The sequence below is a fragment of the Fringilla coelebs genome (genome assembly GCF_963513975.1).
Source record: "Fringilla coelebs genome assembly, chromosome: 2".
NCBI classification, from domain to species: domain Eukaryota; kingdom Metazoa; phylum Chordata; class Aves; order Passeriformes; family Fringillidae; genus Fringilla; species Fringilla coelebs.
The window spans coordinates 101,351,766-101,379,359 of record NC_140029.1 but is presented as its reverse complement, the minus strand read 5'-3'; the positions used below and the strand labels follow the sequence as shown (position 1 = coordinate 101,379,359).

Sequence of the window (27,594 nt, the reverse complement as noted above, 5' to 3'; positions counted from 1 at the left end):
TCTTACCCATGCCTGACTGGTTGACGGTGGGAGGCAGCTTGGCCACCCCCTCGACGGGTGTAGATGTTCAGTTCATCTTAACAAAATCCCCATTAAATATTCCATCTCCTGACATCAGAAACAGGCAGGTCATTGCTGCCATCTCAGGAACTGCTGGGATTCTCTGACTGGTACATACAAATGAGCAGCTAAAAGGCTTAGGGTTGTATTTCCAGGCACTTCCATAAATGGTCGAGCTCTGGATCTGATTAGGGCTGCTTTGCCTTTTCACTGGAGGATGAGGAGGCAGAAGAGATCAGCAACATCTCCTCTCTGAGGTTATAAGCTAAAGGAAGCATTTTTCCCAAATATATATATATGTGGTGGTTTTGGGTTTTTTTGGTCTAATATCCTAAATATTATGGCAGGTAAAGAATATCTTTTATATAGATATACCATGTTTACTGGTCAATACTCACTTAGAAGTAGGGTGGTTCAAACCTACCACTTCCCCTTTTCAAGGGGAATAAACCTTGAGGGTTGAAGCAATCTGTTCCAGCTCTTCCTGAAGTTGAATAAGGAGTGAGGAAGGAGAAGTGCTGTTTATTTTTCAGGGATTTTGAAGAAAGGGTAATTCAGAAAAATTATGTTTTAATGATAAAATTCCCAGTTTTAGCAGCTATGATATTGAAAATCAGTCAGTGTTTCAAAACTGTAGGGAAATGAATGAGGAAGACTATCATCCTGCTCTGGTCCAAAGGAAACTGGGGTTATTTTGGACAATATAGGATCCTTTATGAGGGCTGTTTTTTGATGTGTGTTGCTGCCTGCAGGTCAGGTGAAACTTTGCAAGGACACAGCTTTGATCTAATTTGGGGTTCCATAACCCTGAGCCACCAGCAGCAGGGCTGGAAGAGAGCTTCTTTGGGAATGCTGCAGACCCTGGAGCATCAGTGCAGTACCTGGATAGAAGCAATGATCCCAGGACGGGTTTGGCCCCAGAGCCTTTGCCCTGCGGTACCCCAAACCCAGACGGGCCGAGGAGCCCCGCAGAATGAATTGATTTGATAAATGGACATTTATTACACTCACAAATTGGCTGAAACCAATTTCAGTCACATCAAGTGCTGATAACTGCTGGGGTATTGATTTGTGTAAAGTAATACAGTGAATTTATCAGTTCAATAGCGGGCTGAAGGGCCTCTTGGAGACGCAGGGCTGCAGTCACACTGTTACAGATGGACGAAATAAAGCGAGAGCACGGCAGCAATGCCAGGAACAGCTCCGCAGAAGAAGGCCCCAGCGTCATCATCATCAGGCTCTTGTTTTGGACATTGGGCCTGAATGTCATAATGAGATTTCAGCACAGCAGTGTGACCTCCCTCCTGGTATTTATTTATTTATTTATGCCAGGAGGAAGGAAGGGGGCAGCTTTCCCAGAGGCAGAGCATGGATTTCATGCTTGGGTGACAATGAAGAGCGGTCAGCGTGGCCAGCAGCTGCTTTGGCAGTACAGGCTCCAAGGAGAAGAGTGCTTCTGTGGCTTTCCTGGCTGAGATTTTCACCCTTGGAACTGGCACTGATGTTCTGCTTTGGTCCAGGATGGGGCTTCTGTTCCTTCTGCTGAAACTGAACACTGCACTGCCTTGGGATGGAGCTTTTGTTGGTACTGCTGAAGCTGGACACTGCACTGGACAGCTTGAGAGACTGCACTCGTCAGCCACAGTGGTAGAACCTAAGGAGTGGTGTCCCTTCCCTGGGGATATCCAGATTTTTTAAGTTTTTCCAAACTTCAAGAGTGCTGTGTGCTGGAATAGCTCATCATTTTCAGGCTGCTTGTAGAAAAGCATTTACACCTTATCACACTGTTGGTCTCATTAAGCTGCTGACTAGTGACCGTGGAACGGTTTGGCTTAGACAAGACCTTAAAGCCCATCTCATTCCACCCCCCTGACATGGACAGGGACATCTTCCACTAAACCAAGTTGCTCTAAGCCCAGTTCTAGCCTGGCCTTCCAGGCACAACTTCTTTTGGCAACCTGTGCCAGTGCCTCACTAGCCTCATAGGAAAGAATTTCCTCCTAAATATGATGCTCAGCATCTTCTGACAGAGATCACGTGCTGAATCTAAGCTCTAACTTTATGGTGGTTTTTTAAGGGATGCTTTATATCCCTGGAGTTGCTTTGAGTATTTATCCATAAACTCTGGCATCCTGCTGCAGAGGGGAGGGGAAGAAGGCAGCACTTAACCCCACTGTCTTTGGACCCTGAATGTGCTTGACCCTGTGAGTGGTCACTCCATGCCCCAAAGCAGAAGTTTATTACTTTTATTACCATTATTATCTTAGCTGAGATAGCTGCAGGAATTATTGGCGGTTGTGTTACTCCCCATCAGTTTTTATGAAATTTCCCACCCCAGGTGTTTGACCTCTCGTTCATTGCTGTAAATGGTTGAGAAGGAACATGTGAAGTGCTGGGAAGGGCACACAGAGGGATGCAGCACAGACCCTTCTCTGCACCTCCCTGTCAGGGGGCTGTTTCCAGGGATGACATGGCCAGGGAGCAGCTGAAGGACAGGATGGGATTCCCACCAGTCTTTGCCCAGGATTTTGAACAGAATCAAATTGCTGGCTGCAGCCAAGCTGGTCTGTCGTGCTGATATGCCCAGGCAGGGTGAGACAGAGCCAGGCACCAACCAGTGCTGCATCTGGCCTTGTGCCCAAGCTAATTAAGCTTTGGCAGGAGTCAGGACTCATTAGCATGGCCAGGGGACAGGTAATGCATCTGCCTGTGTCCAGGCATGGAATGGCAAGTTCTTGAGGCACTGGGGTTCAGCTCCCACTAAATGCACAATCCCAGCACTCAGTTCCATTTCTGAAGGGGTTGGAACTGATGGTCTTTGGGGTCCCTTCCACCCCACACCCTTCTAAAATTACAAGATTCTACATGCCTTGGATTTAAGGTTAAATTGGGCATTTTTTTGATGTTTGGACAGTGATGCAAACCTTCATCTTCATCCAGAGCTACCACTGCGTTTTGGGAAGCCCTTCTGACTTTCCCTGCAGACTTTACAAGGATTTGGAATTCAGTCCCACTCTCTTCCTAAGTGGCTGTAGTGGTTAATCACCTTCGTTATTAAAACTGTTCTGCTTTATTTGTAGTTTGATCCTCTCGCTCCAGCCCCTGGAGCACCTTAATTTTCTCTGTAGCTGAGCAAGTTCAGTGCCTTCTTGGGGAGATACTTAATGACTGTGGTCAGGTCACTCCTCATACCCTTCATCATTAACCTCAGCTCATTGATTTGTTCTTGTCGTGAGGCTTTGCTCTTGTTTTCCTAATCCTCACCAGATCTGCTGGCTCCCCTGCTACCTGGGTCTCCTGGAATACAGGCATGGACCCTGAGGAGCATGGTTACATGCAGCTCTTGCAGCTCCAAATTCCCGTGAGACCCCTCCATGCATCTATAAACTCCAGCTGCTGGAATATCTGACTTGAGCTGGTGCTGTTTAACATCTTCCCAGTGTGTCCCTGCTGGCACAGGCATCATTTCCATGTCAGACTGTAGGCTGTGACATTCCATTTCTTAGTATTTGCAAAATGGAAATATTGTTTAAATATTTTTATATGCAAATCTTTTTATGTGCAAAATGGCACTATTTATTTCCCATGTCAGTTTCTTCTCCTGTGCAGGAAGAACTCATGGCATGTCATGCCTAGGTTGTCTTTTTTTTAGGTGTCTTCTATTTACCATACCCCATCAAGAAAAGGGCTTTATAGACTGACTTTGAGATTGAAATTAAGAATTCTGCAGTTTTAAAAGCCACTCTTGGGCTCTTCTGCCAGCTCAGGGAAGAAAACAAACCCACAGCTCCCCACAGAGCCAGCCAGTGCCTCATTCAAGGGAGACACAGGACTGAGGCACGAGGACAGAGGCTGAGACCCAGGATAGTGGCCAGAAGAAGATGAGGGAGCTGTGTTTTGAGGGTGACAGTCACAAGGAGAAGTGGGTTTATTCTTTCTTGGCTTTGTTCCTGTTTTTGCTGTGGACACCACTGACAGGCAGCAGAGGCCAGGCTTTGCCATGCCTGTGTGCAGCAGCATTCCAAGAGCTTTAAGGCACAGCTCTGCCAGTGTTTTCCTTCTGCTCATCCCACCTCCAGTGCTGCTGTTTTCCTCCATTACCTTCAAATTCCTTGTCAGTTACAATTTTTGGGCATCTTTCCATTTTCATGCCCTGCTTCCTAATGTGCCACATTCTGGGTTCAGCTGGGTCTGGGGTGCCATGTGCCTGTCATGAGACCTTGCTGGGTCTGAGGGGTCCTGAGACTGTACAGTGCTCTCTTTTACAAAACACCTTACAAGATTTACAGACTGGATTGAAATACTGCAGATAAAGCAGAAAGGCTGGTTTGTCAGTTAATCTCTCACATTGAACTGGAAGCTGGTCTGATCCAGGGAAACCACTTCTGTGTTTTAGAGACCAGATCCAGCCAGCAGAGGATGAGATTTGATCTTTTGGCCTCAAAAGCAGTTCCTCCTCCTTCAAATAAGCCCAGTGCAATGATGTTAGTGGTTTGGTGAGCACGCTCACAGGGCCTGAGGCTGCTCTGGGGGGCTGAAGAGTACCTTGGGGAGCTGTGGGCACCCATGGGGATAAGAGCTATCACCCACTCTGCAAAGCAGATCCATGTCTGTCCTGAGAAAGGGCTGTGTTGGTCAGACTGGTAGTTTGGGAAGGAATCAGGGCTCTTGCCTTCTGTAAAATTTTCCACTGGTATCTCACCCAGGATGCACTTGGATGCTGCCATCCAGGGAGGCACTGAGATAATCACCACACTTTTCCCAGTCCTTGCACCAATTCAGAGCATTTGTGACCTTCAGCCACCTCTTTCTTCCCATTCCATGCCAGAAATAACCTATAAACCTCTTCAAAACTGATGTTTTTTCCTCACAGAAAGGTTGCACTTGGGAGCCGGCGAGGCAGAGTGCCTCTCCATCCCTCTGTCCATCCATCCATCCTTGTCCCCCCCCTCCACCATCTCCCTGGCAACGCTGAGTGCACATCCTGGAAAACTTTATCCGAAATCTGCTCTGGGCAGCTTTCCAAATCCATGCTAACCTTATTAGGTGTCTCTGGGGCCTTGGCTAGCTAATCAAATTAGAGAGCGCTAATGGCAGGGAGGACTGGGAGTGGGTAGAGAGCAGTAAAACATAGTGTATACTTAGTGATAATTACACTTGCTTTGTGGCATTGATTTATATGCTTCCCCCCCTCTTTTTTGTTTTCATTGTCTTCAAATGCAGCTATTCGGAGGAAGGAAAATGGCTGGTACGATGAGGAGCACCCGCTGGTGTTTCTTTTCTTGGGATCATCTGGAATAGGTAACATTTGGGTTGTGGTGAGGGGGATGGAGAGCCCTGAGGAAAGGGGGTGGAAGCTGTTGCAGAGCTGCAGGGTCTGAATGAAATACCAGTTAAACACACTGTCATCTTTCAGCGGGTCAGCCATCCTCCAGCAGGGATGACCACAGCTGGACACCAGCACACACAGTCACATCCAGCCTCATGCTGAGTTATCCCAGAGAACAGCTCTCCCTCCAAGTCTCAAAAAGGGGCAGTTTTCAGAGTAAAAGTATTACTTTAACAACTTTCTGGTGAAAACCCCTCTATTCCAATGGGAATGGTGGGATAATAGTAGAAATTTGCTGCCTGCAAACTGAATCTCTGCTTGTTTGCTCCTGTGGGCACAGATTGCTTTGGAATGACAGGATTTTATTGACACCGATAAGATTTGTCCTCCAGCCCAATCAAATGCCACATGACAGCTGATCAGTTCATGAAATGGTCCAAATGACTTTTAGTTGTGGAAAAAAACCCCAACAAAACAGCTTCAAAGTAACTGATCTGTGACATTTGGAACAACCTCAGGGCTTCTCCTGCCTCCACTGCCTCCCAAAGGGCTCCAGAAGGTGCTGATGCTCCAGTGCTGGAGGGGTTAAAGGGGCACAGGTGAGATTTTGCTCCTGGTGCAGAACAGTACCAGGCCAAGCATTAACTCCAAATAAGTTGCTATAAAGCTGTATAAAATCAGGATAAAATATTTTTGACACTGCATTGCCCTGCTAGAGCATATCTGAAGACTCAGGGATGTAAATTGTTGGCTCTTCCCCTCCCATGGACTTCCAAGGGGGCTCTTTTCTTTTCTTTTCTTTTCTTTTCTTTTCTTTTCTTTTCTTTTCTTTTCTTTTCTTTTCTTTTCTTTTCTTTTCTTTTCTTTTCTTTTCTTTTCTTTTCTTTTCTTTTCTTTTCTTTTCTTTTCTTTTCTTTTCTTTTCTTTTCTTTTCTTTTCTTTTCCTCTTCTCTCTCTTCTCTTCTCTTCTCTTCTCTTCTCTTCTCTTCTCTTCTCTTCTCTTCTCTTCTCTTCTCTTCTCTTCTCTTCTCTTCTCTTCTCTTCTCTTTTTCTCTCTTCTCTTTTTCTCTCTTTCTTTTTATAGGAAGCATAATTTCTTGCATCCTTACACATCAGGAGTTCTGATCCAGCATCAGTCAAAGTCAGCAAAGCTCAAACTGAAATCAAATGCCAAATTTTGGAGCAGAGCACACCCCATGAATTCCCATATTTGTAGCCCTTTTTTTGGTGATTTACTGATTTGACCCACCAGATCTATTGTCCTTGCAATACAGCTGTGGGTAGATCTACAATACTCCAGTAAGAATGTACTTTTAAACCTAATTTCCTTCTAAAAACATGTGTGTTTTTTTCTTCAGAATAGTTATTTCTGTCCCTGCTCATTTATTTTTCAGTATGCAAGTAAATCCTACAGGGATCCATGTGCAGTGCACTGCTGACAGGTGTGCAAGGGACAAATATGAACCCCCAGAGCATCCATCCTCCGCAGGGGTGACTGGCTTCACCTCAGCTTTGCTGGTCACCCCAGGAGCTAAAATTGGCCCAATCCTCCCCCTGATCAACCTGACAAAGCCAGCAGTGTCAGGGCTGAGGGGTAGCAGCAGGGAAGAGAAGTTTTCTGTCATCCACACTTTAAAAAACTGCCTCTTCAATGAAGTTTTCCCCCAGATGGATGGGCTGGGAGAATAGGACATGGCCTGGCATGAGCTGGTATATGTGTTCACCCTCAATAAATGCCTCAGGCCTCTATAAATGCCTTCCAGGCTGGATTTGTTCCATTACTGATTGTTCCTAATCCCAGAATTTTTTTACTGTCATCTTATATAAAGCAAATTGAAAACACCCCATTTCCTTGAAATTCTTTATTTGGTGATTACAAGGCATTGCACAAGGAACTTGGAGTATTGAGGGTAAATATAGAAAAATCTGATCCATCTAATATAGCAAAACTCTGATTTGTCAACACCTTTTTGTGGAAAAAATCAAGAGCTTTGTTCCCATCATGTGAGAGTCAATTAAAGCTGAAGGAGCCAATGCAGAGATGCTGCTATTCTAATGCATCTGTTCACCCTGCCCAGGCTGGCAACCCTACTGAATGTGATCCTGGAGATTAAACAGCAATCCCACTTCCCAAGGAAAATACATGTATTGGTTGCGGGAAGTTTCAGCCCTGGTGCTAGCAGAGCTGATTAACAGACCTGGTTTAATGCAAGTTTTTTTTCTCTCTCCAAAACAGGTAAAACAGAGCTGGCCAAGCAGACAGCCAAGTACATCCATAAAGACATCAAAAAGGTAATGGCTCATCCCAGCTTCGTGCTGGCAGTAAAAGGGATGCTGGGAGAGTCATCAGGGGGTTCATTGTGTGGCTGTGCTGCCCTGAGAAAGAGCTTCTTTTGCACTGGGAGGGACCTGTCAGGGTCATGGAGTCACAGGTCTGGGTTGGAAGGGCGTTTTAAGCTCATCCAGTTCTACCTCTCCTGTCAAATGCAGGGATACCTTCCACTAGACCAGGTTGTTCCAAGCCACATCCAAATTGGCCTGGAACACTTCCAGGGATGGGGCAGCCACAGTTGCTCTGGGCAGCCTGTGCCAGGGCCTCACCACCCTCACAGGGAAGAATTTCTTCAATCTTACCCTGCCCTCTGTCAGTAGCAAGCTGTTCCCCCTAGTCCTGTCATTCCATTCCCTTCTGTTGCAGCCCCTTTAGGCCCTGGAAGGATCTCTAAGGTCTTCTGGGAGCCATCTCTTCTCCAGGCTGAGCACCCCCAGCTCTCCCAGCCAATCTCCAGAGCAGAGGGGCTCCAGCTCTGGGAGCATCTCCATGGTCTCCTCTGGACTCACTCCAACAACTCCACATCCCCTTCATGTTGGACCCCAGAGCTGGAGGCAGCTCTGCAGGTGGGGTCTCACGTGAGCAGAGCAGAGGGGCAAAATCCCCACTTCACCCTGCTGCCCACATTGTGAGATCAGTCCAGGACACTGTCTATGCTCCTGTCTGTTACCAGAATATTTGAATTGGAAAAATTTAAATGGATGTAACATTTGTACTTCCTGTTGAATTTTGCTCTTATTTTGACATCCTGTGTTGTGAACATATTTTTTTGCCTCCATTACTAATGTCACTGTAAATTGTTAGAAGGATAAAATTCCAGAAATCTGTTTTCCATGTCCCCAGCTCCACCACTTGTCATATCCTGCCAGTATGGACTGTAGCGATGCAACATTGATTTCCTGCTCAAAATTTTAAATGCTGAAGTGTTTGGTATCCAGAAGCAGTTTGAATTATTTAGTTTGTTACCCAGTGGTTAGATGTTAGAGAAGATGGGTTGGAATTATTTCATGGAGGTGGTGGCTTTGCAGGAGAGCACTTCAGTGGTGTCTGGGGTTTCCATTCCGTTCTACTGAATTCTATTCTATTCTACTCTATTGTAGTCTATTTCTATTCTATTCTATTCTATTCTATTCTATTCTATTCTAGTCTAGTCTAGTCTAGTCTAGTCTATCCTGTTCTGTCCCATCCTGTCCTGTTCCATTCCGTTCCATTCCATTCCATTCCATTCCATTCCATTCCATTCCATTCCATTCCATTCATTTCTAATCTGTTCCCTTCTTTCTATTCTGTTTCTTTCCAATCTATTCCAATCTATTCTATTCCATTCTTCCAATTCTATTCCATTACAATTATTTCAATCTATTAAATTGCAATGTATTCTATTCTGTTGTGTTCTATTCCATTCCAATATTCTATTCTATTCCAGTCAAATCCATTCCATTCCATACCCATCTTCCATTCTAATCTATTCTGTTCCATTCCATACTATTCTATTCAATTCCAATCTTCCATTCCATTCCATTCCATTCCAATGGAATTTTCTTCCATTCCATTCTGTTACATTACATTCTCTTCCATGTTTCACATTTAAGCCTCCACCTACCTGTAATAGGTACTTAGCTCTCTCCCACATGGAGCCAGGGAAAAGAAGGAAAGACAAGCAGATCTGTGCATAGATGAATCCCTCTTCCCCACATCTTCCAGCAGTGAATGGACATACAATGCAGCAACATGTGTAGAAAGAGCGAACTGGAACCAATGCTGTAAACACAGCTGTTCTGGTTTCTTTTCCTCATGCCTCTATAAATGCCTTCCAGAAGCCATAATCCTGGATCTAGAGCACCTTCTTCTCTAATCCCACACATACAACTGCTCCATGGCCAGATATCCAGTGGGGAAATCAGTTAAACCCTGAGTGTTGTGTTAATTTGATTGCAGCAGGAATCTGGGATTTATCAGGAATGAACCAGCTCAGCCATTGGTCCCCTAATGAGGGATGAGAGGGGGTCATACCCCCCACAGGCTCTGATTGGGGCAGCAATTCACAGGAACTGATGGATTAAGAATGGAAAACTTGAAACTGTCTCCCTTTCATTTGCAAAGCAGAGTCAATTTTTTCCATCTTGCTCTGCCCTGGGCAGTTTGTAGATATTTTAATAATTTTCAAGGAAATTTTTGCATGGGAATATTTTACCCAGAGAACCTGTGGCTGTCCTATCCCTGAAAGTGTTCAAAACCAGGTTGAAGGAGGCTTGGAGCCACTTGGTCTAGTGGAAGGTGTCCCTACCCATGGCAGGGGAGTTGGAATGGGATTGTCCTAAAGGTCCATTCCAACCCAAACTATTCTCTGATTCCATTATTTTCCCAGGTAACAAATGACAGGACTAGAGGCAACTGCCTCAAGTTACAACAAGGGAGGTTTAGGTTAGATATTAGGGAAATTTTTTTCTGCTCAGGTCTGGAAAAGGCTGACCAGGGCAGTGGTGTAGTCCCCATTTCAGAAAAGATCGCACATGCGGATGTGTGAATGTGGCACTTGGGGACATGGGTTGGTGGTGGGCTTGGCAGGGCTCAGGGAACAGTTTGACTCTGTTGTCTCAGAGGGCTTTTCCAACCCAAAGGGTTCAGTGATTCTGTTCTCTAATTCTGGGATCCCTGTGTGATGGTGTCCCTGAGTGTGCCATGTACATGTGTCCCGATGAGATGTGTCTCCAGACATGTCTCTTCCTCCCTCTTGGACAGTGGTCATGTCTGGTTGACTATTCCAGGATGATGCTGGGAGGTTGAGGCTTGGCTTCTCCTTGATCAGCTGGATGAGAGGATCACTGTGGGTCCTTTCCAACTGAAATATTCCTATTCCCTCCCCTTCCCTCTCCCTTCTTTTCCTTTTCCATCTAGGATGTGGATTACAGCTCCATGATCACAACATTCAGTACCTGCAGTGAATCATCAGCTTTTCAGATGCAAAATGGATACTTGGGTGGATGCTATAAATTCTCTAACACTATTCTCTGTTTTAGGTGATCACCCACAAGCCTAGTTCACCTCAGCTTTATGATTTTTGCTGGATTTTTGTGGAGGGGTGTTGCATTCTTCTTGTGATTGATTTCTAAAAAGCTGAACTATAAAAATATCTATTTTATTTAGAAAATTTCATCCCTGTCAGTACTGCTCCAGCTCTGGCAGCGAGCAGATTGATCAAATCTCATCTATGTCTCTTGCAGGGTTTCATCAGACTGGACATGTCGGAGTTCCAGGAGAGGCATGAGGTCAGTAAATGGGCTCTGAAGGGAGCACGTTCAAATATAATCCAGAAAAAATGGGCATTTTGGTGTGTCAGGGTGGGAGCACAGCAGAACAACAGGAGTTGCTCCTAGTTGTGCATTAAATTGCAAGTAAATTGCCAGAAAGCAACCTTAATTGAGTGTTGTGGTTTAGGCATGGTACTCCCCAATTTAGTCCTCCCATTGAGACACTCCAAACCAGCAGCCTCTCACTCCCTCCCTGCCTCCCCTTGTCCCTCCCCACAGCAGTGGATTGGAGAGGAAAACTGGAGGCTCAAAAGGTAAAGGCCATGGGTTGAGATAGCAACAATTTGCTGGAAACAAGTGACATAAGAAAACAAACAAGCAACAATATTAAAAACAAAAGTATGTAAAAGAGAGAGAGAGATTCACATGCAAAATGCTCACTGACCCAACCCAACCACAGCCATGCTCCCCCAGCCACGCCCTCCAGCTCAGAACCAGCTACTTCACAGTATTCCACATCCTTCTGCTGCTCCTATTTGACCAGAAGGAACCCATTCTCCCCAGAATACTCCTTTCCCTCTGCTCCATGACATGAGGTAAGATAGAATATCCTCCAGATCCAAGCCTTGCCCCTCCTGGCTACTGCAAAAATTAACCCTGTCCAGGCTGGAACCAAGACATTGAGGCAAATTAGGAGCAGAGACAAAAGAGCGAGGAAAACTTCAACAATATGTGTCCAGTGCTGTGAATTCCCTTGGGATGGGGTCAGTCCTTGGGGAGAGAGCAGCTGAGAAGAGATGGTGGAATCCAGAGGATCATCTTGAAACCCACAGCCACATGCTGTTCATCACCTAACGTTGCCCAGGCAGGCACAGCTTACCCCAAACCTTATCCCCAAAACATTGCTAAGTCCAGTGTGGGATCTTTGCCTCAGAGCCTACCTTCCACGTAGGAAAGGGGGAGAATCCAGCAGAATACAGGACAATGGTGCCAAGTCCACCCCTCCAATCACAACTTCTACCCAGTTCTGGTGCCACAGGAGGTCCAGGGTGCCAAGTTTTCTGTGATCCTTGCCAAGGTCATCCCTGGACCTGAGCCCTCCCTCTTGGAAGGCTCTGTCTCCCCAAAAAGTAGCAAGGTCCTAGCAATGAGAGTGGTAAAACACTGGGACAGGTTGCCCAGTGAAGCTTTGGCTGCCCCATCCTTGGAAGTGTTCAAGGCCAGATTGAATGGGGCTTGAAGCAACCTGGTGGAGTGGAATGTGTCCCTGTGTATGGCAGCAGGGCTGGCACTACTTGGTCCCTTCCAACCCAAACCATTCCATGGCTGTGACTTTGGATGACACTCAGACACGGGTAGATGTAAGAGGCACCAAGCTATGTGTCAAAAATTGTCATTTTGCCAAAACTTTCCTGTTGTCAGAAATACTATGCTATATGAACTTCTAAATTTCTAAGTGTTTTTAAAAAACACCATGTCAAGAAGTGATGACATAGGAAAAGTATTTTACTTGTGGCCTCTTCCTATAAAGCCTACCTGTGGTTTTGATTCTGCACCAGAACCACCTGCCACTTATAATCCTTTGAATTCTTGCTCTTAAAAGGGACGAAAATAGGTCTTGGACATCTTGGACAGGTTGCTCAGACCCTGCATAGCAAAGCAGGGCTGGTGCCTTCCCATCTGGCCATGCCTGCTCCTTGGATTCTGCTGGTTTGAGCTCTGGGCAGGGAACTGCTTAATCCTTATTTTGCTTAATTGTAGCTTTTTGAGCTGAATTTGGGATACCTGGGTGCAATAGGTGTCACAAAGAACACAGAATTTGTTTTGTCAGCAGCAAAGAGTGGTGCCAACCTGACGAGCTACCAGAAGGGCTTCATTCCCATTGTCCACAGATCAGCCTTCACCTTTCCTGTTCCTTCCTCCCAGGTGGCGAAATTCATCGGCTCACCTCCCGGCTATGTGGGCCATGAAGAGGGTGGACAGCTCACCAAAAAGCTGAGGCAGTGCCCAAATGCTGTGGTACTCTTTGACGAGGTGGACAAAGCCCACCCTGATGTGCTCACCATCATGCTGCAGCTGTTTGATGAGGTAAATCCACATTAGAGGTTAGAATCAACACAAGGGACATGCAGAAGGTGACAGTGAGGGGTGAGAGGGATAACAGATGGAGCAGTTTGGGTTGGAGGCTACCTTAAAAGCATATCTAGTCCAGCCCTCCTGCCATGGGCAGAGACACCTTCCACTAAACCAGGTTATTCTAAGCCACATCCAACTTGGTCTTGAACACTTAAAGGGATGGGGCAGCCATGGCTTCCCTGGGCAACCTGTGCCAGGGTCTTGCCACCCTCACAGGGAAGAATTTCTTCCCAATATCCCACCTAACCCTGCCCTCTGGCAGTGTGAAGGCATTCCCCCTTGTCCTGTCACTCCAGGCCCTTGTCCAAAGTCACTCTCCAGCTGTCTGGTTGATTTTGAAGGTCCCAGTCTGTCCTCAGAGGCCACCAAACTCCAGAGCAACATGCTGGAAGATTTTGAAGTTGTGGGGTTTTTTTTTGTTTAAAGGATTAATAACACCATTTTTCTTGCATAGATCATCACAGTAGCAGTTCAATGTGAAATCAATTCCTGTACCAGGAACTTGACAGGGCAATAACCCAAATGTTAATCTCAAGCACCCAACAAGGATTTGTGTCATTGTGCTGGATCTCTGCTGTTGGAGATGGATTGAGGAAAGAAACAGCCTGGGGAGATGCTGCTTTTTTCCTTATTTCCCTCTCTTTTTTATATTATTAATCAAGAGCACTGGTGCTTTGGAGGTTCCTGGATTGGTATGGGGGGCTGAGGGTTGATGTCACTTCAGCAGTGGTGGTGCTGGGCAGCCCTGGTTTGCCAGGTGATCAATCCCACAGGGATGAGGAGCTCTGTTACAGCCATAACATGGTTATTTGCGGGCTCTGCCCAGCCCAAACCACAGCCACAGGCAGGGTTAGGGATAGCATTAGCATTAGTGCTGACCTGAGCCTGGGGCTTGTGTCAGACCTAAAACCATCACAGGGAGGTAGGCAGAGGGCCAAAAGCTGGGGAGTTACATATGGGCAGCCACACAGTCATGAAATCATTGAGGGTGGAAAAGCCCTCTGAGACCATCAAGTCTAACCCTTCCCTCAGCACTGCCAAACCCACCAATAAACCCAAATGCCACATCCACATGGTTTTTAAATCCCTCCAGGGATGGGGACTACAACACTGCCATGGGCAGCCTGTGCCAAGGCTGGACAACACTTTCAGGGAAGAAATATTTCCTAATACCCAACCCATACCATCCCTGGTGCAACTTCAGGCCATTTGTTCTTGTCCTGTCCCTTGTTACCTGGGAGGAGACCAAGACCCCCATCACAGATCTAACTTCCTCTCAGGGAGCTGTGGAGAGCAAGAAGTGCCTCCTTCTCTCCAGGCTGAGCAAGGACATGGACTGGCCCAACCCTCCTCCTTGCAAGGCATCTCCCAGTGCTTCCATCACTTCTGTCCTGGATGGGGCAGGCTGGGACCATGTGCAGGAGAATTCCTGCCATTCTTGGAGAGACAAGGACTTCTCCAACCTCCTCCTTGCTTCTTTCCACCTCAATCCTTGGGTATCCCTTCAAAATTAAATTCACTCTGGGGAAAAACAGGACCCGTATTCTTTTTCCTGGTGTTTTGGCTATGTCCTCCAGCACCTGCTGACACGGCTGGTGTCATCTTGCTGTTGTTGCAGGGCAGGCTGACAGATGGAAAGGGGAAGACCATTGACTGCAAGGATGCCATCTTCATCATGACCTCCAACGTGGCCAGTGAGGAGATTGCACAGCACGCACTGCAGCTCCGGCAAGAGGCAATGGAGATGAGCAAGAAAAGGATTGCAGAAAACTTAGGTACTGGAGTTTCAATCTTCAAATCCCTAAAGAACCTCCCTCCTTCGTAATACAACTTTGACACCAGCTCAGCCATGCCTTTGCAGGGGCACACCCAGACCCTTCAGTCCCCTCCCCATTGATCCCAACAGGTCCACATGACTTGGGAATGCTCCTCTGCCAAAAAATCAAGAAATCTCAGAAGGGTTTGGGTTGGAAGGGACTTTAAAGACCATCCCATTCCAACCCCTTGCATGGGCCAGGACATCTTCCACAAGACCTAGTTGCTCCAAGCCCCATCCAACCTGGCCTAAAACACTTCCAGGGAAGTAAGCACAGGATGAGAAAGGCTTAGAGGTTGGACAGAGCCTTAAAGATGCAGTCTTCCTCTGAAGGATACAATCTCAAATAATGAGGATTTCAGAGCAGGTGGATTGAAACTGGATGGTCTTTAGGGTCCCTCTCAATCCAAACTCTTATGTGATTCCATGATTCTCTTTATCAACTCACCCTTCTCTTTCCAAATGCCTCCTGCAAAAGACTGTGGCTGGTTCAGGTGCTCATATGGAAAAGTTTTGTTTCCTCTCAGTCCTTCCCAAAAGAACTGATTTTAGTGAATTTTACTTCCCTGTGGAATGGGAGCCCTGGCCTCACATATCAGGCTCCAGGAGAAAAATTTCCCAAAATGTGAATTAGGTAATAAAAGGGGAATGAAGAGAGCAAGGGCAGTCTCTGAGATTGAAAATGAACAACTTGATGTGCAACATCATGCCTTGCTGGTAACTGAGGATATACAGATGAATGGTGATGCTAGCATCAAGGACTGTCCCTTTGAGGCAGTGTTTGTGACACAGAGCAGAGGAAGAGCCTGTTTCCATCAGGTGCTGCTGTGCCTGTGGAGAACCAGGAAACCATGGACAGTGACTGCATCCCTTCTTTTCTCATTGGTTTTTAAAAAACTTACTTTGGGGTTTTTAAGATCCTTTTATGATCTTAATTGTCTGGATGCCACATCTTTGTCAAGGTGTCCAGCAGCCTGTGCCATCTCAGGTACACCATATTCCTGCATCAGCTCCACAAGAGCAGGAAAAAAACCATCGGATTTTGTCATCAAATCTATTTTCCAGCTTCTTTCTCCCGGTCTCTTCCTTTTACTTTGGAGAAGTGGCTGTTGACATTGGCTTAATTCAGAATCTTTAAACTTCAGTCAGGCTGGGTAAAGGACAAAACACATTGTCAACTGAACCTTCCAGAATAACATTTGAAAATGCCAAATGTTTCCCTGCTCAATGAGGAGAGCATTGAATTTTAATTTCTGGAACAGTACAGCTGCAGCAGGAGAGGAGGTGGGGAGGGCATTTGGGCACAGCAGCTGCCCTCAATTGGGTTTCAAGGAGCTCCTGCCCATTTTCTGAGCTCTCAGTGTGGAGATGCCATGGCAGGAAGTCACTAACGCGCCTGGCAGGCAGATAAATGGGAAGATAAAGGGAAGGAGCAGATTCCCCAGTGGGCTCAGCATCTACCAGTGGCAGGAGCAGATATTACATATGGGAAGTGGAATGCTGGTAGCAGTGCTGGCTCTTCTACCTTTCCAGCTCCCCTCTGCCAAAACACTGGGAGTTATTGGCATCCTTGCCTGAGAGAGAGGGGTTGGAATTGGATCAGGTGATTCCAGAGTGCTACTTTGGGCATTAGGGGGAACCTCCTCACTCCCTGAAACTGCCTGAACAGAGGATGCAGCCAAGTGGGCATCAGTGTATCCTTCCAGGTAACAAGTGGCAGGACAAGAGGAAACAGTCTCCATTTATGCCAGGAGAGGTTTAGGGGGGATATTGGGAAAATTTACTCCCCAAAAGTGTTGTCCAGCCGTGGCACAGGCTGCCCTGAGCAGTGATGGAGTTCTCATCCCTGGAGGTATTTAGAAGATACATGGATGTGGAACTTGGGAACATGGTTTAGTTGTGGGCTTGGCAGTGCTGGGGGAACACTTGGACTTAATGATCTCAGAGGGCTTTTCCAACCTAAACTACCTCTCGAGTGGAGCCTGAGAACCCCTCCTGCCACTGCTGGTGAGGAGCAGCAATCTTCATCAAGGCTGCAAAGCTGAGACAGGGTCCCAGCACCCAGCATGGGTCTGTGTCCCCTGCCCTGCCTTGCCCTGCCCTGCCCTGCCTTGCTCTGCCAGGTTCCAATCCAGAGCACAGGAACCTATCTCCCTGTGAGCACCCTTGTGTTGTACAGCACATGGAGGCAAATAAGGGTGGAATGGGTGAAGCTGTGGGAAGAACTGGGATGATGAAGACAAAGAGAAAGACAGCACTGGGAGGAAAGAAGGGTGATGCTGCAGCCAAGCATCCAGAGTGGCTGGGAGGCAGGATTCGAGAGCAGCCAGACCCTGGCTCCATCTGCAGTCAGCGGAGGGAAGTAGACTGCAGCCTGAGCAGTGCTGCAGGCATCCTGAGCAGGAGTTTGGTGGCTGCTGGACAGACCACAGGCTCTTTCAGTTCTCACAGCCCTAGAGGGCCAGGGTGCTCTGTGTGTCAGGTCATCGGCTGCTCTAGAGACCAACTGGGCACTTCAGCTTCCCAAAACCCCTGGAAGCAACTCCTGTGGGCACAGAGCAGGGAGCAGAGGCAGAGCCAGGGCTCTTTGGCCATTCAAGGGAGCCACATCAGCATTGGATGTTCCCCTGGAGCACCACAGCACCCAGAACTGCTGTCCAAGTGCAGGGACACCACACTGCCAAAGCAAACTGCTGGCACATGTGGAGGTCCCAGGTCTGTTCTTGCAGTACCCCCCAGACCCTTCCTTGCCCTCAGCCTAGCTCATCCAGACAGAGTGAAGCCACTGTCTCATTGTCCCTACTGACACCCCCCCTTCACCTCTCTTCCAGAGGATGTCCAGATCACCGACAAGATCACCATTTCCAAGCAGTTCAAGGAAAAGGTTATTCGCCCCATCTTGAAGGTATGGACAGTGTCTTCATGGCTCAAGTTTCAGGTGTCCTGAGCTTTGGTCCCAGACTCCTTCCCTGTGTTTCTCTACCAACTATAAGAGCAGGAATGTAACCCCACTAAAAATGTTGGAGAGGTCAGAGCCCAGCAGAAATAAATCACAGCTTCTTTACTCCTGGAGTAGAGCCATGGTGCATGGTGCCAAGGGGACTTAGGACAGGAAGTGCTGCAGTGATTTGGGGGTTCTCTGTTCTCCCAAGGTCAGGAAAACCTGACTGCAGTGACATCCCCATGATCTTCAGTTCCTTTAAGATGTTTCTGATGCTGTCGAGCTCCATGGCGTGGGGGTTGGATGGCTGTGGGGAGCTGTGGGAGGTGGGATGATCCCTGGGGAGCTCCTTCTGCAATGCCACTCTCACTGCTGTCCCATCACAGTCACCATCCCTCTCCCTGCTGACCTCCTCCCTTGTTCTTGCAGGCACACTTCAGACGGGACGAATTCTTGGGGAGGATCAATGAAATTGTCTATTTTCTCCCTTTTTGCCACTCAGAGCTCATCCAGCTGGTCAACAAGGAGCTCAATTTTTGGGCCAAAAAGGTAAAAAAACATCAGTGGCTTTAGAGGAGACTGCTCAGAAAAACTCCAGAAGAAATCACTTCTGGAGCATCTGCCCTGGGGTAAAGATACACAGTGATGTCTATCTTTACCATCATCATACAAGCTGCTGATCTTGGGGTGCTGGGGAGAGCTGGGACCTCTGGGAGCAGCAGAGATGGTTCCTCTTGGCCTGCAGCAGGGATGAGCTCCAGGCTCCGTAGATGTCATTTGTCTTTGCACACCTGAGCTCTCTGAGGGCTAAACAGGATTTTGGGGTTCCTTTGTTGTGGAAGAACTGGCCTGGTGGAGCTCAGCCCTTCTCAGCACCCCAGTGCAACATCCTCACTGGTCAAGGAGAAGGGTGCCAGGCTTGCTGGGGAGCATCCATAATTATTCTTCCTTTTCTTCCCTCCACCCTGGCAGGCCAAGGCAAGGCACAACATCACACTGCTGTGGGACAGGGAGGTCATGGACGTGCTGGCTGATGGCTACAACCTTCACTATGGTGCCCGCTCCATCAAACACGAGGTGAAGGCAAGAGGGAAGTCGGGGTGAAGTTCGTGAAGTCACCTCCAGCCCCACTGCCCAGGAAGAGCCAGAATTGGAAAGGCATCAAAAGAGAGATGGAGTCATGGAGCAAGTCCAGAGGATGTCATGGAGATGCTCTGAGGGCTGTAGCCTGTAGGAGACAGGCTGGGAGAGCTGGGGGTGTTCCTACTGAACAAGAGAAGGCTCTGGGGAGATTTTAGAGACCTTCCAGTGCCTAAAAGGGCTCCAAGACCGCTGGAGAGGGACTGCAGACAATAAATTATTACACCTGGATAATAAATTAAGGGACAATGGCTTCAAACTGAAAGACGGCAGGGTTAGATGGGATATTGGGAAGAAATTCTTCCCTCTGAGGGTGGTGGGGCTCTGATACAGATTGCCCAGAGAAGCTGTGGCAGCCTCATCCCTGAAGTGTTCAAGGCCAGGTTGGAGCAGCCTGTTCTAGTGGAAGGTGTTCCTGCCCATGGCAGGGGGGTGTGAAATATTAACAAACTTTAAAAAGTCCTTTTCAACCCAAAGCCTTCCATGAATTCATGACTGTGTGGGTCTGACTGTCCTCATCTCTGGGGAGATGTCTGTGGTCTTGTGGAGGAAGTGGCACACTCACACTCCAGAGATAGGAAATAAGTGGGATGAAGAAAAGTTTGCATGATTTTGCACTAGCTGAGGGTGGGGAGGAGCTGGCCATCTCCATGGGGGACTTTCCACAGGGTTTCCCTGACAGAATCTGGTCTGTCCCTCAGGTGGAGCGGCGCGTGGTGAACCAGCTGGCAGCTGCCTACGAGCAGGACCTGCTGCCACAGGGCTGCACCCTCAGGATCATTGTGGAGGACTCTGACAAGCAGCTGCTGAAAACCACAGAGGGGTCTTCCTCCAGCACAGAGAAATCCAAGGTGCCGACCCTGCGGCTGGAGATTGTAGAGAAGGACCGCAAGGCCCGAAAACTGGAGATCCAGGCACCGCTGAACCCCAAAAACATCACTTACTTCTTGTGAGTGCTGGGCACTCACAGTGACAATACAACACCCCAAGAGCCGGAGCGAGCGGTGTCAGAGAGGGCAGAGCCACAGCCCTGCCACCGCTGGGCATGGACACGGACACGGACACGGACACGGATACGGGCAGGAGCTGCCCTGGGATGGGCGTGAAGGGCTCCAGGGGTGCAGCTGTGTGTGACAAGGTGCCCTGGTGCCATTCAGGGATGGGGCTGTGGATGATAGTCTTGGGGTTTCACAGGGTGGTGGAGTTTTTTAAGGAAGGGGGAAGCAAACTGCGGACCATGTGGGAGCCGGGATGAATTTGTCATTCCCATGGGAGGGGGCTTGCTGGGTCAGCTGGGCTGGCAAGGTGAGGAATGGGAACTGAGTGAGAGTATAAAAGCCACCAGGCACTTGCTCTGTATTGTCCCCATTTCTTTATGGCAATAAACATGCTATGAGCACCCAACCCTTTGTGTCCCCAGAAGGAGCAGCTGTTGACATCATCACCCTCATCCCAAGGCACTCCTGGGCCTCCTGCTCATCACCAGGAGCCAGGAATGTCACCAAGAGTGGGGAATACCACTGGGAGCTGGGACCTACTGTCACATCTCCCCAGCCCAGCCAGGTGACATCCTGGTGCAGACCCCTGGCTGAATCTTTTTCTCATTACCTTCTTCCAGGAAATATTTAATATCTCAAGTGGAACTGAGCTATCCAAGTTGTACCCATGGGGACACAGAGGCTGTTGCCCCCCTATGGGGGCTTCTTCAGGGAGCTGCTCATGGTCCACCCCAGACAGGGTTTCAAAGAGTAGAACATGAAATACATATGGAAATCAAACCCTCCCAGGATTAATGAGCCCCAAGCCACTGTCCCTAGGGATGCAGATAAGATCCCCATCCCACTGTTACCCCCTACCCTGCTGTCCCCAGGAGGCTTTGGTTCTGGCGCTGGTTCCTGTCTTATACAAGGAGGGTTGGTGGGGGATTCCTTGAACCCCCTTCCTCTCCCAGTAGCTTTTTTTGTGGCTTAATGCCAGGGGCTGGAGCAGGATCCCATCCCTGGAGGGTTTGGAGTGTCACCAGGCTCTGCTGGAGCCTCCTAAGGTCAGATTCAGTTCCACAGTGCACTTAGGTGTGCAATGAGCTCTGCATGTGTGTGCATGGAGGCACAAAGGTGTAACGTGTCTGTGTGCGTGGGTGTGCACCTCTGGCACAGCTGTTCTCTGGGTGTGCCCTCAGGTGTGTGCCCTGCCATGCTGTGCTGGGTCACACCCTGTCACACCGTGCTGTGCCATCACACTGTGCCATGCCGCATTGCGCCATGTCATGCTGTGCCAGGTCACATCACCCTGTACCATGCTGCCCCAGTACACACTGTGCCACCCTCCACCATGCCAAGGTGTACCTACCCCATGGATCGTAGCCCCACAGGCAGGAGCCAGGGCCACATGGGCCCTCCACAGCCCTTTGAGGTGCTTTTCTTGGTGCCAATACAATGGGCTTCCACTGCCAGGAAGAGTGGCTGGGAGCATGGGATCTGGAAGAAGAATCCTCTTTGGCTCTGCCAGATGCATTCAGTTCCCTGCATCTGAACCTCATGCTGGCACCCAATCCAGTCAGGGCACAGGGTGCCACCAGCGTGGGGGCTCAGGACACACTGGAGCACCCCAGGTTGTCCCCAGGAACAATGTGGCAGAGGCCTCCAGCACCACTGTGAGCAGCTGTGGGGCTGGGGGACCCACCAGGACCTCCTGACACATCATCTGGGGGACTCCATGGGGCAATGAAGGCTGGGGAGTGTGGGTGGCAATGATGAGGTGGGTGCTGTCTTCCCAAGCAAGCTGGGGCTAGAGCTGGGGGAGTTTGGGGTGTGATCAGAGGGGATCTTGCAGAGGGGTCCCTTCAGAGAGGGTCCCATGGGCATGGGAACCATTGGAGGGGTTCCACCAGATGGGGTCCCACCATCAGAGGGGTCCCATTCAAGGAGTCCCATTCAAGGAGTCCCATTCAAGGAGTCCCATTGGAAGTAGTCCCCCATCAGACAGGGGTCCCATCAGGACAGTCCCTTTGGAGCCGTTCTATCATGAGGGATCCCATTGGAGAGGGTCCCATCAGCCCCCCCTGACCAGCTCTGCAGGGACCCTGACCCACCCAGGCACGTGGACACATCTCCAGGCCTACAGGCAGCTCCCAGTACACGGTGGGATGGAGGGATGGGGGTCCCTGTCCCCCTCTCCACCACTGTGCTCAGCCCTCCCCACTGCCAGAGCTGCCCTTGCAGGAAAGCTCCCCTTTACCCACCCCCGCACTGGGCAGCACCAGGGACCGCTGGGCCACTGCCAGCACCCATGTCCCTTCATCCACCACAGCTGGCAGGGATCATCCACATCCACATCCCACGGGAGCCGCGGGGATACAGGTCACCTCCCCGGCTCTACCCCCGGCTGCGCCCCATCCCACTCCCCTCCATGTTCCACTCCCTCTGCTCTCCCCCTACATCTCCCTCCTCCTCCTCCTCGCCCTCCCGGCTCTGCCCGTCTCTGGGTAGCACCAGCAGCTCCTTGCGTGGCAGATTGCTGCCTAATTAGTTTAGAGGGAAAACTTAATTGAATTAACTTTTCACAGCTCCAGCAGCCCGACAGTGGGGCCTCGCTCCGCGCCAGCCCCACGCCCTGATCGAATTAACTTGTTTAGCAACCTGCCCGCTCCGGCCGCGCAGCTGGGGTGGGCGCGGGGGGGCACCGCCGGCACCCACCGGGGGCCGGGGGCTCGGGCGGGGGAGCGGAGACAGAGATGACCAGCGGGGGAAGCGGGGGCCTTTCCCAGGGAACGGAGTCCAGGAGGGAGCAGGACCCTTTGTGGCTTGAGATGTGGGGCAGAAGGCAGGACGGGCATGGGGCAGGGCACGGGCCAAGAGACAGGGCGGGAGATGGGGCAAAACGCGGGGCGGGACACAAGACCAGATATGGGGCAGAACACAGGGCAGGATGCACGGCAGGCAATGGTGAAGGACACAGGTTAGGACAGGAGATGGGACAAGAATATAAGGGAGAGGATGGGACAGGATGCGGGGCTGGATACAGGGCAGGACAGATTAGAACCGAAACCACAGGACCCGGCCAGAGTCCGTTCTTTCCCCACCACCCCCCGCTCCCCTGGGGGACCCAAAGCCCTTCATTGGGCACAATTAGACTTTTAAATCCTCTTTAGTGAAAGTGTTTGTCTTGAAAATGTCCCAAATCCCGCCAAATCCTCCCGCATCCCCCCTCCCCACATGCCCCTCTGGTGCCGCTGAAAGGGGCGAAAGCCTTTGCCTTGGTCCCTGCAGGGGGCTGGGGGGATGGGGTGCTTTGAAATTCATCCGGGCTGAAAACTGGGGAGGGGGATTGCAAAGGCCAGAGCCCCCCGAGGAGAGAGGGGTGGGACTGAGTACCCCTCCGAAGCCGCCTGCTTCTCCCCGCACCCAGGGACGGTGGAGGGCACCCAGGGATAGGGCGTGGTGGCGTTGTTTGCCCTCCTGCCCCTGGGATGCTCGGCCCCAGAGGCATGGCACGGCATGGCACGGCATGGCAACAGGGAGGGAGATGGGGATCAGGATGGAGACGCACACAGGATGGGATAAGGATGGGCACAGGGACAGGACCGAGGTCCGGGATGGGATGAGGATGGGGATAGGATGGCGATGGCGTTGGGGACAGGGATAATACAGAAGGATGGGGACACGGGGGGAAGGTCCAAGCGCTGGTCCCAGAGCAGGCCCGCCGAGTGCTGCTCCGGGGGGTGCCCAGGGGCCGCTGTCCCCCCACCCCCAGCCCCGAAGTAGCGGCTGCCGGAGTCGGTCCGAGGTGGGGGGTGCGTGCGCCCACGAAGGGTTAAGGGGGGCGGGGGGCTGAGGGGAGGGGGGTGTCGGCTCCGCCCGCTCCCGCCGTCCCCGGGAGATATTGTCATGCAAAAGCCCCCGGCGAGCGCAGCCTTTGTCCGCGCTCCCCCCGCCGGTATATTAACGGGCCGGGGCGGCGGCGGTGGCGGGGGCGGGCGGGGGCCCGGCGGGCAGGAGGCGGCGGGGACGGGCGGGCGGCAGCCGGGGCCGCACCGGGCTCGCCATGGACTACTCCTACCTCAACTCCTACGAGTCCTGCGTGGCCGCCATGGAGGCGAGCTACGAGTTCAGCCCCTGCAGCCAGGCGGGCTCCTTCCAGTACAGCCCCATGCGGGGGGGCTTCGGGCCTGCGCCCGCCTGCGCCCCCCTCGCCTCCGCCAGCTGCGCCCTGGGTGCCCTCCGCGACCACCAGCCCTCGCCCTACTCGGCAGGTAAGGGACAGGGACCCCCGACCCGCCGGGAGCCGCCGGGGGCAGCCCCTGGACGGGCGTGAGGGAGCGGCCGCGCCGTCGGGTTGGCCGAGATCGGAACTAGCGGGGGACCGGGTCCACCGGAGCTCGGGACCGGCGGCTGCCGGGGATGTCAGGGCTCGGTGCCATCGGTTGCCGGAGCCGTCGGTCTCCTGTACCGTCAGTGTTCGATGCCGTCGGTGCCCGGTGCTGTGGGCTCCCGGAGCCGCCGCTGCCCTGTGCTGTCAGAACTCGATGCCGACGGTGCCCATTAGCGCCGGTGCCCGGTAGCGCCGGTGCCCGATCCCACCAATTCCCGGTCCCGTTGTTTTCCAGTACCGTCAGTCTTCGGTGCTGTCGGCGCCGATACCATCGGTTCCCGGTGCCGACAGTGCCCGTTATTGCCCGTTCCTGGTGCCGCTGGCGAATCCACTGTCAGGATTCGTAACCATCGGTTCCAGGCACCGTTGGCGACCGATATCATCGGTTCCCAGTGACCCCCGTGCCCAACACGGTTAGTGCTCGATGCCGCCGGTTCCGGGAACTGTCTGTTCCCGGTGCCGCCGGTGCCCGTTCCTGCAAGTTCCCGGTACTGTCGGTTCTCGGTACCGCCTGTGCGCGCTGCCGCTGGTGCCCGGTTCTGCCCGTTCCCGTTGCCGCCGGTGCTCGGCATTTCATGCTCGATGCCGTCGGTAACGGCTGCTGTCGGTCCTCGGTGCCGTCAGTTCCCCATGACATCGATTCCCGGTGCTATGGATTCCTGGCACTATTGGTGCTCGGTCCCACCGGTTCCCGGTGCTGCCGGTGCTCGAAGCCCGGGCTGGCCCTGCCTGGCTCGGTCCCTACCGCCCCCCGTCCCGGGTCTCCCCGCTTGCCTCCGCCGGCGGGGATGAGCCCTCCCAAGCACGGCCGCGGATCCCCGGGGATCCCTGGAGCTGCGGCGGCCCCAGAACGGGGCTGGGGAAGGTCCTCGCCGCTGGAAACCCACTCCCCGCTCCGCATTCGTTGCCACCGCGGACGCGCTGCGCGTGGTTGCGCCGACAACGAAGGAGCTGCCGGTTGGTACCGGCCGCCCCATCGGCACCGGCACCGCATTGCCCCGCCAGCCCTGCTCCTGCCCCGGGTCCCGCGTCCCGCCGAACGAACGAACGAACCGGGCCGGGGGTGCAGCGGGGGGCAGCGATCCAGCCCTGTCCTGGTCCTTCCCGCCCTGCCCGCGGGGTCCTGCCCGGTTCATCGTGCCCGGTCCATGCCCTGATTCATCCTGCCCGGTCTACCCCTTCTCGGTTCACCGCAGCCCAGTTCGTCCTTCCTGGTTCATCTGTCCTTTGCCGATTCCTCTGCCCATTGCACCCCCCTGCCCGTTTACGTATTCCCCGTCTAGTTCTTCCTATGAGATCCTTGCCCTTTCCTTCCCTATGCGATCCTTGCCCTTTCCTTCCCTTCCCTTCGCCCCTACCCATTTCATCCTTCCCGGTTCGTTTATCCCTGGCCAGTGTCCCCTGCCCAGTCCATTCCTTCCCGTGCATTCCTTCCCGGTTCATCCCTGCCCGGTTCATCCCTGCCCGATCCATCCCTGCCCAGTGTCTCCCGCCTGGTGCATCCCTTCTCGGTCCATCCCTTCCTGGTCCGTCCCTGCCTGATGCCCCCTGCCCAGGTGTCCCCCCAGTGCCCACCACAGCCCTCCCACTCTACCGGCTGTATTGACTCCCCGTTTCCCTCCCAGTTCCCTACAAATTCTTCTCGGACCCGTCGGGGATCAACGAGAAGCGGAAGCAGCGGCGGATCCGGACGACATTCACCAGCTCCCAGCTGAAGGAGCTGGAGCGGGTCTTTGCCGAGACTCACTACCCCGACATCTACACCCGCGAGGAGCTGGCCCTCAAGATCGACCTCACCGAGGCACGGGTGCAGGTCAGCTCCGGGGAGGGAGGAGGGGGTGGGGAGATTCGGATGGGGGTGGAAGGCTCTAATCCCGCTGGAGCAGGGACCTTCCCCATGGGAGGCTGCTGCTCTGCTCCCTGCATTGGCAGGGGCGGCAGGAAGGGACTTGGCCTTGGCAGTGCCGCAGTCGGGGGACACAGTGTTGTCACAGCCTTGCTCTGCTGGGAGCTCGGGGGCACAGCCTGACTCCCTGCAGAGTGCAGGCATTGGTTCATGCCAGGCACCGTCACTGTCATTAATGATTTAGTGCAGTCCCAAACACCTTGAGGTTGGTGAGAGTCCAAGAAGGACAGAGAGTGGCCCTCTGTGGGTGCAGATTCCCCTGTGTCAGTGCAGATTTCTCCTGGGGGAGTCAGGACAGACACAGACCCCCCCGTGTGGGTGCAGACACCCTGTGCCAATGCAGACCCGTCTTTGTGGGGTCCTTCTGTGTGGGATCCCCCCCGTGTCAGTGAAAACCCCCCTTTGTGGCTTCAAACCCCCTCGGTGAGTGCAGACACCCCCATTGTGAGAACATCTGTCCAAATAGGAATGTCGGGACCCGTAGGAGTGGGGGTCCTGGCCCCCTCCCTCCAGGGGGGATGGTGAGTGAAGAGTGGACCCCCCTGTTGGCACCACGGGGAGCTGGGGGCTGTAGGCTGTGGGGTGGGCTCTGGCCAGGGGCAGGTGTGGGTGCAGGGTGATGATGCCCCCTCCCCATTTCCCTCCCCTGCCAACACCGGAGCACACGCCAGCAGCGCCTGGCGTCAGCCTCACAAATCTACATTACTGTGGATACATGGATCTTTCTGGTGATGTGGAAGACATTTCCCCCGAGGGAATGGAGGGTTGTGAAGCCCACCCCGGAGCCTGGGAGGGCTGCCTGCACCCTCAGGCTCCCCGAAGCCCCAGGGACCGTGGCAAGGGGTGCTCCCACCCCCTCCATCCCCCTCCAGGTGTGGTTCCAGAACCGTCGAGCCAAATTCCGCAAGCAGGAGCGCGCGGCCAATGCCAAGGGTGCCAGCGGCACCGGCAGCGCCGGGAAGAAGTCGGAGCCACGCTCCTCCTCAGAAGACGACGAATCCAAGGAATCCAACTGCAGCCCGACTCCAGACAGCACGGCGTCCCTGCCTGCCGCTGCCATCGGCAGCCCCGGCGGCAGCCTGAGCCCCAGCCCCGGCGCGGGGGCACCCCTGGGACCCGGCCATGCCCCCCAGCCCCTGAAGGCACCCCTCTGGGCAGGGGTGGGGGGCGGCAGCGGTGCCCCCAACACGGCCGAGCTGCTGAAGGCCTGGCAGCCCACCGAGGCTGTGCCGGGACCCTTCTCCGGTGTCCTCTCCTCCTTCCATCGGAAACCAAACGGCATCAAGACAAACCTCTTCTGATCGCTGAATCAC

The 27,594-nt window shown here is 52.0% G+C and overlaps 2 protein-coding genes across 3 annotated transcripts in view; both read left to right on the top strand.

Annotated features, from left to right (window-relative positions):
• Positions 1–20,364, top strand: part of CLPB (ClpB family mitochondrial disaggregase) — a 73,448-nt gene extending 53,084 nt beyond the window's left edge. For both annotated transcript variants that reach the window (XM_084227007.1, XM_084227006.1), the window contains 9 exons: positions 5,284–5,361; positions 7,626–7,681; positions 10,946–10,990; positions 12,899–13,060; positions 14,727–14,883; positions 17,756–17,829; positions 18,295–18,414; positions 18,838–18,942; positions 19,707–20,364. In XM_084227007.1, the coding sequence (XP_084083133.1) occupies positions 5,284–5,361; positions 7,626–7,681; positions 10,946–10,990; positions 12,899–13,060; positions 14,727–14,883; positions 17,756–17,829; positions 18,295–18,414; positions 18,838–18,942; positions 19,707–19,958 (1,049 nt within the window). In that variant the 3' untranslated portion in view covers positions 19,959–20,364. The remainder of the gene's footprint in view (positions 1–5,283; positions 5,362–7,625; positions 7,682–10,945; positions 10,991–12,898; positions 13,061–14,726; positions 14,884–17,755; positions 17,830–18,294; positions 18,415–18,837; positions 18,943–19,706) is intronic.
• Positions 20,365–24,048: 3,684 nt separating this feature from the next.
• PHOX2A (paired like homeobox 2A) lies at positions 24,049–27,582 on the top strand (the record flags this gene model as incomplete). Its single annotated transcript, XM_084201415.1, has 3 exons — positions 24,049–24,256; positions 26,001–26,188; positions 27,154–27,582. 3 exons carry the CDS (start codon positions 24,049–24,051, stop codon positions 27,580–27,582), a joined length of 825 nt encoding a protein of 274 aa, XP_084057541.1.
• Positions 27,583–27,594: the final 12 nt, after the last annotated feature.